General features: G+C 42.0%; 1 protein-coding gene across 2 annotated transcripts; it reads right to left on the reverse strand.

Moving 5' to 3' along the window:
- Positions 1-1,625: 1,625 nt before the first annotated feature.
- Positions 1,626-16,446, reverse strand: LOC118117817 (phospholipid phosphatase 3). Of its 2 annotated transcripts, none has more exons than XM_035170394.2 (6): positions 16,044-16,446; positions 10,147-10,301; positions 5,198-5,478; positions 5,043-5,100; positions 4,770-4,946; positions 1,626-3,979 (listed from the first exon to the last, which is right to left on the reverse strand). In XM_035170394.2, exons 1-6 carry the CDS (start codon positions 16,183-16,185, stop codon positions 3,851-3,853), a joined length of 942 nt encoding a protein of 313 aa, XP_035026285.1. In that variant the 5' UTR covers positions 16,186-16,446; the 3' UTR covers positions 1,626-3,850. The 2 variants fall into 2 exon arrangements, with proteins under 2 accessions (XP_035026285.1, XP_035026284.1); XM_035170393.2 differs by lacking the exon at positions 10,147-10,301 and adding an exon at positions 9,210-9,367 and having other exon boundaries at positions 16,044-16,445.
- Positions 16,447-16,463: the final 17 nt, after the last annotated feature.

A 16,463-nucleotide genomic window follows, 5' to 3' on the forward strand; every position in this document is an offset into this window, starting at 1 on the left:
GAGAAAGAGAGTGAGTGTGTTTGTGTGTGTGTGTGTGTGTGTGTGTGTGTGTGTGTGTGTGTGTGTGTGTGTGTGTGTGTTTGTGTTTGTGTGTGGTGTGTGTGTGTGTGTGTGTGTGTGTTTGTTTGTTTGTGTGTAGAGGTTGAGGAAGAAAGAGAATAACTGATCACTACAGATCAACCACAACTGTGCTACAGAGTTCATGAGGGGAATTTGTAAATCACACAGGGTAATTACTACACAAATAATAGGGGATAAACTGCGGTGGGAAAACACAACAACTGTTTTTTCCTCCAAACCACATGAAAAGGATCCCACTATAAGAATGTTAAGCTCCGCTGATCAAGAAAGCCTCTTTGAATCCCAATGAGAAAAATGGGTCCAGCTGAAAACATGAAGAAACATGGTTGAGCCATTTGTCGGTCTGGTGAACACTAAAAATACACTCACGCAGCCTCGATCACTTTCAATTGCAGCTGACTATATCTTTGAGAAAATCTTTGAGCGGCGATGGTTTAATGGAGTGGGTCAAGACTGGTTCACAAAGATAAACATTATGTCAAGCCTTTGGCACTGGATGTGGATGTTTGTTGGACAGGGAAACCACTACTCAGGGAATTAAGGGCACTGCCATGTTTGGTAGCAGGGACGTCTTTACACCTTCATTCAAACACTCAGATCAAACTCTCGATGTTTGGTTTGGGACGAGGAAGAGGCCGAAAGAGTTGGAGAACTTTACTGAGTTAAATGATAACCAAAATATCCAAGTGACATACACCCTATGCTGTAATATTGTCCCCACTGGAAACATTTGTTAAGTAGTAGTAAAATCTCTCATCACAACACAAGAAAACGCTACACAGTAGTGTCTGGTCCAGTCAGTCATCATCCTGTGGTGATCTTAAGAGTGGCTGTTCTGCTAAATGTGGCTTTAAAAGACACTGACCTCACAGGGCTGACACATTCTGTAGGGTGCAGTTTTGTGCCCAGTTAAGATACTGGAAACATTGAGTAGTCATTGAGTCATTGAGTAGTCATCAAAAAAAAAGGCTGCTACTACACAATAGAACTTTATGGCCATAAAAACTAAATCCATCTTGCAGCTTATTGAACTAATCAGCTCTAATCTCCTTCTGGGCAACGTGGCTGATCCACAGTGAAACCAATCAGATTAGGATACCATGGCCCATGTGCACACAGGCCTAAAACCCAGCTCATGATATGCTGGCACAGAACCTTGTGTTATATGATACAACCTGTGGATGGTCGACACTATATTCAGTATGATATATATAGTTTGTAGATATAAAGCACCCAAAAAGAATCATGCAAGGGACTAATGGCAAATTATGCTGGTCCTAAGCATTCTCATATGTGAATGTACTTCGCCACTCTGGCATAGTTTCTGTGTGGAGTCTATATTATTCCAGAGGGCCATTGGGGAGAGGGGTTAAAACCTGGAATGTACACTATTTCCCTACAGGAAGTTGAGCACTAAGTCTGCCATCACCCCACACCCAGATCTCCGCACCACACTTACAGTCGGCTGGCTACTCAGTTATAAAAGAAAAGTCAGAAATACTTCAAGTCATCTATGAAACAAAATGAAGATATACATCACAATACGCTGCTCTGGAGCTTTTTTGTTTTATTAAAGACACTTTATCTTTGATACGTCTTACAGTTTTGTTGTACAAAATATCACATGGCATTACAAAAATATCGAAAGGCATTTTTAATAAAAATGTACTGAAGCTGTCTACGTTGACAACTTCGTTATTTGTTTAGATTTTTTACACTTAAAATTCACATGTTGTCAACTATACTGGATGACGTCTGCTAAGATGAACCTCTTTAAAGCAGCATGTTTGACATTTACACAGGTCTCGACACAAAGTCATAGTGGGTGTTTCTTCAAAAGATAAGACTGACACACACACAAACACACACAACACAGTATTTTACAATGTTAGGGGGCATGCAGAATGTTCTGATTCTGTACATGATCTTTTTGACATGTAGGAAGAAAGGACTAGTTTCCCTATCAACGTCAGATCAAAGTTTTTCTCAGATGATGCTTTCAGTCAGTGGTTTTATTTTTTGGCTAAATTTCATTAATATCATGCAAACACATTAGCATGACTATTTCTCTAAAATTCAATGAAAATATTTTCGTCTGATATACACAGCCTCATTGTGTGCCCCGTCTGATTAGTTTACAAGACTTAATGAAATATTAAGCAGTTAAATTGTACCAAAATAATATATATATATTCATATATATTTACAGTTTTGCTAAATTGTGCTTTGGTAGCTATTGTACCGAACCACTGCCCTAGTCCCTGTCTTGCTTTGGAGCATGTTAGGCTACATCCTTATGTTTTCATTTGAAACAGCATTTTCAAGCTAAAACGATCTCTGTCCACATGAGCGTTTTTTGTCTGTATCAGTTTAAATCTGCATCGTAACTAACACACCTGAAAACGTACATCAGGTGACCAGTCACATACATTGGGCATGTGCGTCATTGTTTCCAATCATCTCTGTTTGTGCCTGTTCAGACTAAAATGAAGCAGACTCTTCAAACTAAAACGTGTCCAGCAGCATCTACAAACGTCTCAGTTTCAGCGGCTCTCTGGAGTAGCGTGGACGCCAAGAGTATCCTCAACCGAGTTGATGCAGTTTCAAAGGAAAACAAAGCAGTGAGGATGTAGCCTAAATGTCTGCAGAGCATACAGTATATCAGAGGATTTCTCAGTGATGTGAATGATCACTTTGATTAATAACAGTAATGTACTGATGATGATGCTTTTTTTCTCCACAGTGTTCCAGTCTCGAGTTTACATGTGTCTGTTGGAGCAGGTGCCTGTTCTCTGGTTGGAGAGAGGCACACTTGTAGGCTATAAACACTTAAGTACAGAGACATGACATTAAGACACATCGGCATGTACACACACACACCCACACACACACAGAAAGGCAAAACGCACACAGAGACGTACACACAAGTGACACACCCGACGCTCACGCGCTCGCACGCTCTGACCTTACACTTGCGAGCACCCGTCTGGTACATATAACACAGTCATTTCATTAAATGGCTCAGTGGGGGCTCGTCCGAGCCAGCAGAAAGAGGCCCACGTCCAACATTTAAACCTTCACTGTACTTTCCACCTACAATAACTCATGTGCCCTACATTATGGACATAATAAAAGCTTACAAAGCTTTCCAAAAGCTTCACTTCAGGATCATTCAAGTGGTGACAAACAGTACTAAGTTTAGCTAAAATAGTGCTATAAATCGCACACATGTACGATGCTTATGTTTGTATTAAAACCAAACTAAAACAGAATCCTTCCTCAAAACAAGGAATTTGTTGTTTTCGTTGCATGATTTGTTTGCATTAGTTACACAGTGAGTGAGTGGCAGGAATATGACTGTAGCTCCCATTCTGAATGCAGCTGAGGGGCAAAGCGACACAGCTGCTGCCATTTCTCAGTTCAGTTTCACTTCAGGCGTCGGTCCATGGAAAGGCCCTTTCAGAGTATCTACAAGGCAGATCTCTTTCACAACAGGAGAAGAGGGACAAATATCCCTGGTTCTCTCCATTTTCCACATTAAAATGTCTGGTGAGACTGAGGAAAAAGAGGATCTTTTTCCATTGAGAAGGCACAACTGGCTTGACTGTTTTTCCGTAGCCTCCTCTCGTCCTTTGACATGTTCAAGATTCCATATCTGCCTGCATTATCCAGATGGTTGGGGTTTACCTTATCCGGTATTGCCCAGTGGCTATAGTAGTGATTTGAATGGCACAGGTCAGGGTTATATACAGTCAGTTTGCAGTCTTCTCTATGCCATGATGAGATGGTTGCTTCGTTCTCTGATGTCTGCCGGAGGAACAAGATCTTTCTTCACTGGGGTGGGCAGCTGGGTTGAACGCCTGCCTTTGGGTTTGAACAAGTCTGATACACAGAAAACCTGTGGAAGGGAGAGAATAAACATAAATTAACTTCTCAGTCATCAGAATTCTCCTGCTCCAGTTATCTGTTGGTAATTCCCTTTCTTCAAGATACTGTATTGGGTCCTCCTTTTTTCCCATTTACATGCAGCCTCTCTCCATTCTAATTTCTTCTTTTGTTTCATTGTTATGCCAACAAAAGCCAATTGTATGAACCAGTTTACCTTTAAAATTAAAATAACTGCCATAAAATGTTAATTCAGAAACTTTTCTCAGTTAAATCAAGACAAAGGGCTTCAGTGTCTCTATCAAAAATCTCAGCAGACTTTCAGCAAATTTTCAGGCAAGTACATTTAATAATTCAGTATTGTTTCAACAAAGTAATAACTACCATATTCTTCTTCGATATAGAGAAGAGTACTCAAGCTTTTATTCCCTCTAAAAATCTATACTCTTCTACTGAATACTCATTCCTGTCTTTACACTGATTATAACCACAGTGTTTTAACATGAATAAACGACAGACCATATTTCTTTTAATCCAAGCACTGGCTCTTGATGGATGTTTAGAATAGATTTTTTAAGATGCAGCTTTGAGATCAGTTATTCTTTCCTTTCTTTTGACAGAGCTGCGCTGCTCTCTTTGAGTTATAAAACCTGTCGTATGTAAAGGGTTACATGAATGAAGTTGTAAACATTATTATAATTAGCCTGAACACAATAAAATAACATTTACATGAGATTAATTCTTAATGGCGGTCTTTAATCTAATATAGTAAAATGAAAATAAAACTTAATGGAAGCACTCACTATGCAGTAGGCCACCACGGCTCCTTGTACAAAACCTACAAGGACATCAGTGGGGTGGTGCTTGTGATCAGAGACACGGGACAAGCCAGTGTAGAAAGACATCATGATGAGAGTGAACTGGGTCAGAGGGCGCAGCAGGCGGGCTCCGTGCCAAGTGAAGCGAGACTGCAGGTAAAACTGGTGAAGAGACAGAATAGTTTATATAGTGTGTATACATACAGTGTGTAGTCACAATACACGTGTATTTGTGTTCAAAACAATTGAGTAACTCACCACCAGATAAAGCATGGTGTACATCGAGAATGATGCATGTCCCGAGAAGAAGGACTTCCTGAGGGACAGAAGTTTATGTCAGTTTTACGACACCTTATAATCTACAGTATGAGCAATACACTTCAAATTACACACTTTTGAACATATTACGCTACCTGGCCTCTTGAACTTTGCTCTCTGGCCCCTGACACTGATAGTCAGTGATATAGCCCAGGGAGCAGTTGATAGTGGAGAAGTCTGGTTTGCACACATCAAGGAAGTGTGGGCGCATGCGGCCCACTGACACTTTGGCAATGTCAGTGAAGGACTGACTGATGGCACAGCCGAAGACGAACACGCCGACCTGCTTATAGAGAGCAGAGATGTAGGGGTTCCCTACAAAAGACTTGGATCCCTCATTCAGAAAGTAGATCCTGTAGCTTTCTCCAATGATGATCTGAAGGGACAGAAGAGACAGTGATGTCAGTGAAAGTCATGGTTTTGAAAAAAGTCCCATTCCCAACAATCATTACCCTAATTCCTAAGTAGTTATTTCTCATCTCCTGAGTGCTCAGTGAGAATGTGCTGGTGCAGGACGACCAAAGAACTTTATGAAGAATGGGAAAGTTAGTGCGGTGCTTATGGTTCACGTGTAATTAATTACACAACTGGCCTCTTTCCTAATAATGTGAATTAAATAATAACCCTATTTCTGTCAAATAATTCCAGAAATGTCCGTCTGAATGTAGCTTGGAAACCTCAAGAACCTAATATCTTATTGCTCTCACACTTTGGCGTGTGAATTGTTAAGAGAATTGTTGAATTTGGTGCGATTTGGACAAGCGATATATTCAGATGAGCAGCTGCGGCTCTGACTCATCAACCTGAATGACGTCTATCCCTTGCGTGTTCGTGAAAATGGCAACGGAAACTGTTTCTCCAGTTTGGGGTTCTGTGCACTGAGTCAAGCTTCACTGGACTTTGAATAAACAGGTGAACAGCTCTTTGGCAGCAGTGGTGGTGGTGCAGCTTCAGGGTTCTGTGAGTCAGTGGCTCAATTACTGCAGGTCACTTTTACAGTTTCCAAAAGAAAGCTGCAACCAGCATCACCACAGGCCAAGAAACCAGACCATTCCAAACAGGTTTTTTAATTTCAGACTTCCCCTGATGTTTCATTTTCAATGTTAGAACATGAGTTGAATATAAATGCAGTTTTTGCTTGAGGTATAACTGGATTACAGAAAGTGTGTAGGACACAACATTCATGAACAAACCCTCAAGCTGTTGCTAATTTCAGGGGGACAGCACTAAGCTCTTGCTGATATATTGAAAAATGTGCATCAAAGTCTATGATTCTGTGGGGATGGACATTTGGGACGAGGCCATACTGAGCTCTGATGTTCAGAGTGGAGAATATAACTCATTTATATGACCGAAATAACTTTTTTTCACGATCAAGATGTTATTATGACAGTTAGAATGGAAAGATGTGATTTCCTCTGAAGTAGTTTTAAAAAGGGATATTTAATAGTCACCTCAGCCATTTGACTTCTGGTGCAAAACAGTGAGGCGACGTGGGAGGCAACTCAAACTGTCCGCCATGTATAGTTTTCTGTGAGAGTGTAAATAAACCACCGTCTACAACCAACGATTGAAAGGTGAGGCTCACTTAGGGGGAGATGGAAAGACATAACTCGCAACAGCTGTTCAAGCTCAAAGACGCCTTCCCAACCTCCCATCTCTCCACTGTTGTCTTTCAGTTGCTCACAAGTGACAGTAGTAGAAAGGAGAGAATACAAGTGTTAGGGAGAGTTCCAGGTAGAAAATGGAGGGACAGTGAAAGGAAGGGAGGATAGAGAGCAAAAAAAAGAGTAGTACAAGAGGAATGGAAATGAGGAGAAAGGAGACGAAAGAGGAAGGTGAGAGGAGGAATGAAGATTTGAGTCGGAGAGAGAGTCGGGAGGGAGTGGGGGAGGCACCACTGGTTCTAATCAGCAGAAGCGCTGAGCTAGGCAACGTGTCGGATTTTGGTGGCCAGACTCCACCAGGCCCACGTCGGGGGGCACGTTTGTTTTTCACCGCTCCAGCTCCCTCTCCAAAACGTCTCCGGTTTCACAAGGGACGTCTGGCTGTTTTCATGTTAGTATCTTGGTTTCATCAGACATTCCTGCGAGGGGGCGCAGGAATAAGTCTCATTCTTGGAAATACTCTGCAGAGGGATAGCCCTTAAGGAGATTTAACAAGCTGATAGAGTATTTTGTTTCCACCATCCAGGCCTTTAGAGCCAGCTAGATACGGCCCAGCTGCTTTCAGGCGAGTGAGAGAGGGAGAATGGGAAGAAAACAGATCTGGTTTCCCTTGTGTGAAAATCAAACCATGTGAACGAATGAATTAACTGGCATTGTAGGATAAGTCGCTGTTACACTGAAACCTCAGACATAATCATGACGGCTAGACGCTGACTTATGTCAAAAGTCTTGTATTTGACACCATGCCGTTTGTCTTTCTTTTAAAAATATTTGCGTGAATTATAGAGGTTGTGGCCTTTTGAGTTTCTCAGCTCTATTCAGGAATAAAATGAGGCTCTTAATGACCTAATGAGGTTGTTTTCTGGTTCAGGAAACAAAAAGGTTGGCACAATGCTCCCAGGGGTGTGATGTGTTGTAAAGTCACGTTTTACCAGGGGAAAATGAGATATTTGGCAAATTCTTCTTGTTTGGGGCCTTCACCACAATTCCACCCCACCAATTACAGCATTTAACCCAACAACCATTGCGTCAACCATAATTACATGGGGCCGGGACTCCTTCTCACCATGAAAACCCCTGTGGCCCTGAGCCCGCAGAGTAGTCTGCTCCCTGGGAGGAGAGAGCTGATGGAGAAGCCTTCCCATGAGAAGAGACACTGTCCAACTGCGGATCTGCCAGGTGATAACTGCACATGCTATGGCAGTGCTGAGTCACGCCACAGGGCAAAGTGACTTCAGCATGATGTATCTAGAATCTACCTTTGCTCATCCACTGCTAACACATTACCAATATGTGGTAGCTAATGTGTTAGTACCTGTTGAGAGTGAGACATTGCTGAATGTGGGTGTTAAATAGGGACATAAAGATGCAATGCATAAGCAATACATCTCTATATTGAACTTTTGTTATATTGATATTCATGGAAATTTTATTGCAATGTTTATTGATATAGTTGTATTGCCAAGCCATAAGATAGTTATTTTCAAAATTATTTTTCAGGGTTTCTAGAGCTATGTTTGTGGAAGCCAGTTGTTAACTAAGGTTGTGAGCAGTCTGGTGTAGTCGGGGGGGTTCAAGTTCCACCTCTGAGCAGTAGCATATTCAGAATAATTATTTTAACTGTTTAGCCTAATGGTTAAGTGTGCAGGTTGTGGACATATCCTCACTGTTTTCACCCAGGAGATTTGAAACAGAGAAACATTTCAACACTTAATTTCTTCATTTCTCTTTAGACCCCTTGTTAAGTACCCTTGTTATGCCACCTTTGCTTCACGGCTCTCCCTTTTACACAGACATCAATCCAGCTCTGTAATCTCCTCTAGTGCCGGAATTAAAAGTGGAACAACAATGCCCCCCTATTCCACGTTCATACCTTTTACACAGAATAGCAAGGTGAAATAAAGCTGCAGCATTCTCGCCTCGAACACTGTAAAAGTGTGTTTTTATCAGCGGAGTCATCTAAAGCCCCTGAAGAGATGCCTCGAACAAATGTTGTAGACTGGTTGTTATCTGCGCTGGAGCCAATCACATCGGCAGATAACACAGGTATGGAGAGGTGTTGTTACAGCAATCGTGAGAGATAATCTCAGTTTACTCCAACAGTAAGTTAAGTGTGATGGATAGTGCACAAGTGTATTTCTCTGATCCTGCGTGCAGTGGTAAGGTGCGCGGTTTGGTTGAGAAAAACATGAACACATGCTGCTATTGTACTTAATCATTACCATTATTATACAGTTGTCAAATATCTTCATTGTTTGAAATCTTACAATTATCATAACCAGATCAGAGCCACCTATTGGAGTGTCTGAGAAATACTATGATGCACCGTGCACTCAGGATGAGACATGATTTAAGGCGTCAGTGTGTGCTGCTAGTAAAGGTGAAGGCTGCTGAAACAACAAGAAGTGATGGCATTAGGGAACAAAGTGAGGTGACTTACAGAGAGGATGGTGATAAGAATGCCAGCAGCGCTAAGCACACCGTCGCTAATGGTGTCTCCGTTTTTGGCCGGGTACTTGATGGACTCATCATCGCAGTAAAACCCTCTACGGTAAGGCTGAACCGCGCTGGTCTCAATGACCAAGAAAGGCAGGCCGGCTGGTGTGAAGAAGCAGTGAGCGGCACAGAGAGAATGGGGTGGGGGTGGTGGAGGGTGGGGATTGATGGGTGAGAGAGAGAGAGAGAGATGGAGGGGGTGGGTTAATGAAATGCAAATTACTGGGGTCACAGGTACAAGCGGGAGGTAACAAGGGAACACCTGGGACCGGCTCAATTCATTGTGTGGCTGTTATCTGAGACTAATCAAGAAATAATGACTCCAGGTTTTTTTCTGTAGTCAGTATCAACTAGGCCTTGTGAGCACATCTTTATAGGTATTAAAGGACCATTCCTACGTTTCAGCCATGTATGATTTACTTTACTGCCAACCATTTTCCAGAGCACATCATTTATCTTAATACCTAAATACTGCCTCTTCAGACTGCCAATGTTTCCAATAATTTTATAATTAATTAGTTTATGTCTGAAAACGTCTATATTGACCTTATATCTCAAATACTGTCTTGCAGGAATACAAGTTACTAACGACAGATGTCAAAAGCAAAGCATAAGGCCTGAACTTAAAACCCTAAGATTACAAGAGGTACAAAAATGAGACTGAAACTTACAAAGATGTGCTTTGGAAATGGTTGGCAGACAATGGGCAGCACACATGATTTACAGCAAGTGAGGTACAAAATGTATGCACCACTGCGTGCGAGTCAGATCCTGTCACATCAATCATAACTTCCGAGGTGTCTCAAGCCAACCATTGGATGAATTGAGAGCGTCCCAGCAAATGCTCCCTGGTTCTCTCGCTGCACCAAACCAGGACTTACTGAGGCCACAGGCACCGTGACGCCCACGGCTGTGAGCACGGTGTTGGACACTGTGCTGCTCTTATAGGGAAGCCTGATGCTGTCGTCGTTGCAGAAGAATCCTCTTTGGTAAGGTGGAAAGGGAGATTTGTGCAAAAACACGGCAACGAGCAACACTGCATGGTTGGACAGATATATGATGAGCGCAGGTCAGACCAGTATGAAGCAAAACAGAGGACAACAACATCAGCACCAAGACAAACACAGAAGCACATGAAAGGCACAGACAAATAGAAATAGGACAGTCATACAAACAGATAAAAACTCTCAACAGACATAAGTTATTAATCTCATCCAGTTTTCTAAACTGACACTGATGCTGTCAAAAGAAAATAAACAAAATAAAATCAGTTGGCATAAATGCTTAAATCAAAGTTTAAGATTTAAGTGAACCTTAATGCTTAGAATAGCATCAATTCATTTCTAAGAGGCTGAGATTGTGCAAGAAGGTTTAGATGTGTCACGCTCTTAAGAGAGACCATCGCTGCTGACTGACAAGAAGAAAAAAAATTAAACACACAAACAATATCAGTCCTTCCTTTCCTGCCGAGGCTTTCAAGTGCACTTAAAAAGGCCCACTAAGATGCCTTGGGGGGGCCGGTAGGACGGTGGGGGGTGGGCGGTTGTCTCCGTCTGATCAGTTTAGTGTGTTAAAGTGGCAAAAAAGATCTTATTTATCTCCTAACAACAAACAGAGAGTGGGCGTGACTCAGATGCAAGGACAGCTTATTCACAGGAGGACTTTGAAATCTGAGTGTGGATGTGTGGTACCCAGGAGATGCCTCCAATCTCTGGCAGAATTTTGGAAAACACACTTTCAAATCACATCAAAGTGGCATTTAAGTGATGTCGGAGCATTCCAGTCGCCCTTTGAATAAATCTGCAATCTGCCAATACAAAGAAAAGCAAACACCAGCTCTCTCGCTCACACACACGTTCTCTTCCTCCGTCTCTCTCTCTGCCTCAAAAAAGCGAAAAAAGCCACCGGGGTGAAGAGGTCAGCGCCAAGAGGGGCTGCTGAAGGCAGGATGGTGGCGGGGGTGGTGGTGGTGGGGCATGATTTCTTAAACCACATGTCAACAGTCTTCAGTTGTTGCTGAGTCCCTCAGCATCCCCCTCCACACGCACACACTCACAGCTGACTGGCCTTTGAAGGTCCAGCTGGGTTGAGTTCTGGTTACAGACAGGGCTCGGACGCTCGATGGGAACTTCAGAACACCGGCCTTCCCTCCACATTCAGCAGGATTCACGTTATTAACTTTCATGTTTTCCTTCGCTCTCTTAAAACAAATACCCGAACAGAGCTACAGTCGGCGCCGAAGCAACTCCGGTGGCAAAAGAAAGAGGAGGGTGATACGTCTTAGAGAGTTCTGTAACAGTAAAAACATACCGCACTTTTTATCCTCAAAGTCTGATCCTCGGTTTGCTTAGTCTGGCCAAGGACAGACCCACACAGACCTTACAGGAGACTTAATAAAGGCTGCCCGAAATGCTGATATAAAGCAATCGGAGCAAAACAAAAGCATGCAGGGGCTGAAAGTGCTGGATTTGAAGCCTGTTAACCTCCAAAGTCCTGACCCCTCCAAGCAGCTCTAAACACATTCACAGACCTGATACGAACCACAAGGTCAGAGGCTGATAGGCAGACTCAGAGGGGTGGCAACATAGATTGATGAAATATTGTGTCCACAGATTGTAAATGACCCTGCACGAGGTCAAGCGCCTCAAACAGCTGATTGGAAAGACGGAGGAAAACACAATGAGGCCCTGTGAGTCAGGTCACATCTTCCAGACACTCAGCTGGGGTTTTTTATTCTCTTGCCCCTCTCGACCCCGTCCATCCGTCTTAGCAGTGCAGCATCAGCACTGCGTATACGGCACCTTGGGATTTCGCCCTCCTACCCTCTTCCTCCCTTCCTGTTTCTCAAAGCTGTCCTGCCAACAACAACACCAGTCAGCAAGCGAGGGTATTTCTTTTACATTAGCTCAACAGAAACAAACAAAAAAGGTGGAGGAGATTTTTCTTCAGTTCCTAATGTAAACAGCAGGTGTCTTGTACTTGGTTTTGTCGTTAAGCAGCTTGCTTAATCAACTGGGGAATTTCTAATTGAAAATAAGCAAACACAGTCAGTAAATGATGACGATGATGACTTTTTCAGCATAAAACTGAGCACATCAAAATATGGTCGAAAACTTACTATTAAGACCTGCTAGTTAGAGTTTCCTATGTTTGTCTATTTAGCCTTTCTCCCAGTTCAGTCCTGGCAGCTCCATGTAGCTGCAGTTTGTGGAAACTAGAATCAATGTAGAGTTAAAGCCCTACCATACTTTGGAGGCATTCGCCAAAACACCAAGTGCGACTGTTAAAACAAACAGACGCACATTTTCCACTTGCAGGGATCTCTCACTGTCTGGCATACAAATATATACATGTCTGAGGTAGTTGTGGTGTATACACAGATGCAGTTGTTTTTACTCGCAGCAGCCCCCTCACAACCTTCACCTTGTCCGTCCGACTGTCTATCAGTCAGTCGGGCCTCCTGCAAAACGTAGTTCATAGTTCCACTGGAGTAAAGAAAATGGTCTGCCTGCTGCTGGGGTTTGATAAAAATCACATTAGCATTGAAGTCCCAGGGGTTAAAATGGCTGATCACCTTCCTTTAGAACCCACATTTATAGTACTATTCATATTTCTTTAAAGGGAGTGGTTTTTAGACACACACAGTGGTTTAACAGTTCACATTCTACATCTGTTCCTCCTTAGTAGCTACAACCCCAATAATCCATAGAATGTATTAAGATGGACGACGTGTCTCCACCTTCTCCCACTATCCAGAAATGAAGCTAAAATATAATGTCAGCATCTTTCGCATTTGGATCCAGAGTCTGCATCATGACGTTTTACCCCATTTTATAGCATCAAATAACTAATTAAAACCAAACTCATCTTTGTGAAGAATTTATTTGAAATGTACTTTTTAGTTTGGTCCATGTCCACTCAATTAACATGGAGGAGGTGGGGTTTATGACCTATACTGCAGCCAGCCACCAGGTGGTGATCAAGACGTTTTGGCTTCCCCTTTGGAGAGCTGTCATCCATCCTTTTATACAGTCTATGCCATAAACTAAAGACAAACACACAAACAGACAAAGTACAAGGACAATACAGTTGCACAAACAATTCATGCATGTACATAAATTATGCATAACAATATCACATACACAATATATACAGATACTCACACCATTTGTATACACATATATAGCTATACCAGTTATCTGTACAGCTGTATAAACAAAATAATTGTTATGCAGACATTATTCAGTTCTTTCTGTGTTCATTGTAACTTCTTTTCATTTTAACAATTAAATTAAACAGCAACTACAGTACATTCATTTCCCTTTGTCTTACAAGTGATAAATTACAAATTAATCCCACTTCCAGATGTTTCTTTTATTGTTTGCTCAATATGACAAATTTAGTGCCCCTACATTTTAATATTCCTTGAATCTGGACCTATCAGTGACACCCCAGTGGCATTTCGATATGTCTATGATTTGACTCCTCTCACAATTTGAGGTCTATAATTGCTGTTTGACTGGGCAGCACTTTGAGATCCAGCTAATGTTTATTATTTCTGGAGGTTCCATTGAGCCAAATCATTCTTTCAATTTCAATTGCTGAGGTTTTTTGGTTTTTTTTGCTAAATATCAACTAAATACCACTCACTCATGGGGATCATATAGCCTCAAAAAATAAGTTACTTTCTTTTACTTTCAACATCATTCTCTTGTTTCCCTTTGTGTTTAATGATCTGTCTTCACAAAACTGAAAATAAAGGGGCCAGGGTGGCCAATCAACCGATTTCTATTTAGCGCTGAGCAAAGGCAAAAGCCCACAAAAACACTATAAGACGATTAATCTGGAAAACATGAAAGCCACCTGCTACAGCTTACAGTAAACTGAACCTGATCACCTCAACAGAGGTTGACACAAAAAAACAATACTAAACTGCACACTGGCCCTCTGCTCTCCACAGCATTTAGTTCCAATCACCTCTGAATCTACGTCACTGCCACTAACACTGACAATTGCTATCTTTACTGGCACTGATGGTGTAGTTTAATGGGATCGCAGCGACTAGAGATGGTTCACGTGCATACGATAATGGGAGAGAGAAATCCCTGGATGTAGCAATAGTAGAAGCGTAATCTGTGAGAGGAGGAGCGGTGATTAACGTTACTGGTCCACCATTTCCTGCCTGTGGTCTTTCCCTTTAAACCACATCTTTGGCAGAAAAACGCTTCTGGTTTTTGTTGACAAGCTTCTCTTTGGGAAGGAACAAGATCAAACAAGGAGAAAATCGTGGTGGATTTACCCTCCACAGAGACAAAGACTACACTGAATTTTGATTTTTTTCATCAGTTTTAATTTAGTCATTGAAGGATGCTGCTTTGCTGTTTGCGATCATGACCATACATCAATGTTCCACAGAACAGCATACTGGAAAGTGACATTGGTGAACAGTCAAAGGTTTAAGGAGAGCGGCAAAGCTTTTGTAGGACTTCAAACTTCAGTGTGAAAACATGTTTCACCTGCAATAACAACCTTAACCCAATGACTGCAGCTGTCGAACATCACAGGACCTTCTCTGATGAACATACACGCACACACACACACACACACACACAGGTCTGACCTTTTCACCACTTCCCTTAATTACTCGACACTAACACGCGCATATATTGTGCCAGATGTTGAGATCAGAAGAATTCCAGCTGGTGTGGAATGTGAACCATTCTGGAAAACATAACGAGGAGTAATGGCAGAGGTATACAGTACAGGTGTGGGTGGAGACCAAAGAGACGTACCCCTCCTGGGGCAATTGATTAATTAGTTTTCCCCCTTCACAGCATTTTTTGGCAGAGGAAAAAGGAGACTCGCTAGCTAAGCTAAAGTCAAAATTTGTAGCTATATTAATAGCAGCCAACTGTGTAGGCTACAGCTGCTGATGGGGAATCACTCTCTGCTTTATTAAATCAGCTTGCGGAGCTGGCGAACAAAAGGTGTAAACCAAGACTGAAGATCAAGGGTGACGGGGTCTTTGCTGTCAGGGCCCCCAACCCTCTGGAATAGTTTACGTGAGGAACTCAGACTTGAAAGTGTCTGCTCGTGATTCATCTCTCAAAACGTACTTCTACCGAATGTCTTTTTACTTTCATTTGTTTCTTTTATCATTTTCTTTTGTCATCACTTAATTTGTGGTCTTTCCTTTTCGTATAGATTTTGTATTACTGTACACCATTTGCCGTTTTTTTATTTGATTGTATTATTTGGCTTGTTGTCTTTGATGTTTTGTGTTCTTGCTTTTATTAGTCTTATTTGTGAAACACTTTGTAAAAGCTGTCATGAAAGGTGCTACATAAAACAAATATCGTTGTTATTAAATATGATAATTATTTAAATACATTTATCTTTTCCCCCAAAAAATAGTAGTTCAAATTAGGTTAAGCAATGTGATATAATTAAATATTCTAAACTAGCTTGACTTTGGTGTTAAGGGCAATGTTGGTAAAAACTTTCCCCCTGAATTTAAGTATCATAATCATATAAAAGACAATATTTAACTATTTCAAATCAATTAAAAGAAATGTTAATCAACTGGTAGTTGAAGACATGAGTAGTTTAAGCTAAACAAGATAAGCTGAACACACCTCACGCCTCCTTCAAAGTGAACAATGTTGAATGAAACAACAGGGAGATGAAAAGCAGACACACACACACACACACGCAGTTCTCAGCATTACAGTACGTCGGTGATGGAGGAAGTGGCTCTGACGTGAAGATGGACACTCACCTAGGAACAAGCAGAAGAGGTCCACGCCGACCAGCAGCTTTCTCCTGCGGTGGTCTTTGCAGTTGTTGTTGTTGTTCAGCGAACTCCCGCCGTTCCTCGTCTCGGCTGCCATCGTTTTCTCATATATCAAACAGCGTTGCATTTAAAAACGCGCTGAGTCTTTTCAAAATAAAAAATTAAATCAGTTAAAAAAAAGTTTAGCTGTAAGCTCTCACTGCGCTGCCTTTACTTTGTTTTGAAACTAGCTACGAGCGGCTAACGCTCCTACGTGTGTCCTGAGGAGGAGTAGTCATGCTAGTGCGCGTTAGACTGAGAGAAAAAGGCTCCACCACCGCAACAGACCCCCGCTTTCCTCTGACTTCTGACCGTCCTCCGCTGCTTTCCATGGGGGTAGAGAGAGTCCTGTGACGGCCTTCCAAG

The sequence above is a fragment of the Hippoglossus stenolepis genome, chromosome 11 (genome assembly GCF_022539355.2).
Source record: "Hippoglossus stenolepis isolate QCI-W04-F060 chromosome 11, HSTE1.2, whole genome shotgun sequence".
Taxonomy (NCBI): domain Eukaryota; kingdom Metazoa; phylum Chordata; class Actinopteri; order Pleuronectiformes; family Pleuronectidae; genus Hippoglossus; species Hippoglossus stenolepis.

Excerpts from the sequence above, each read along its gene's own strand:
- LOC118117817 (XM_035170393.2), bottom strand. The coding sequence starts at position 16,185 with ATGCAACGCTGTTTGATATATGAGAAAACGATGGCAGCCGAGACGAGG. Across the intron at positions 9,368-16,043 it reads CCTCTTCTGCTTGTTCCTAG|CCGGCCTGCCTTTCTTGGTC; the intron begins GTGAGTGTCCAT and ends TCTTCACACCAG. Across the intron at positions 4,947-5,042 it reads ACACCATGCTTTATCTGGTG|TTTTACCTGCAGTCTCGCTT; the intron begins GTGAGTTACTCA and ends TCTCTTCACCAG.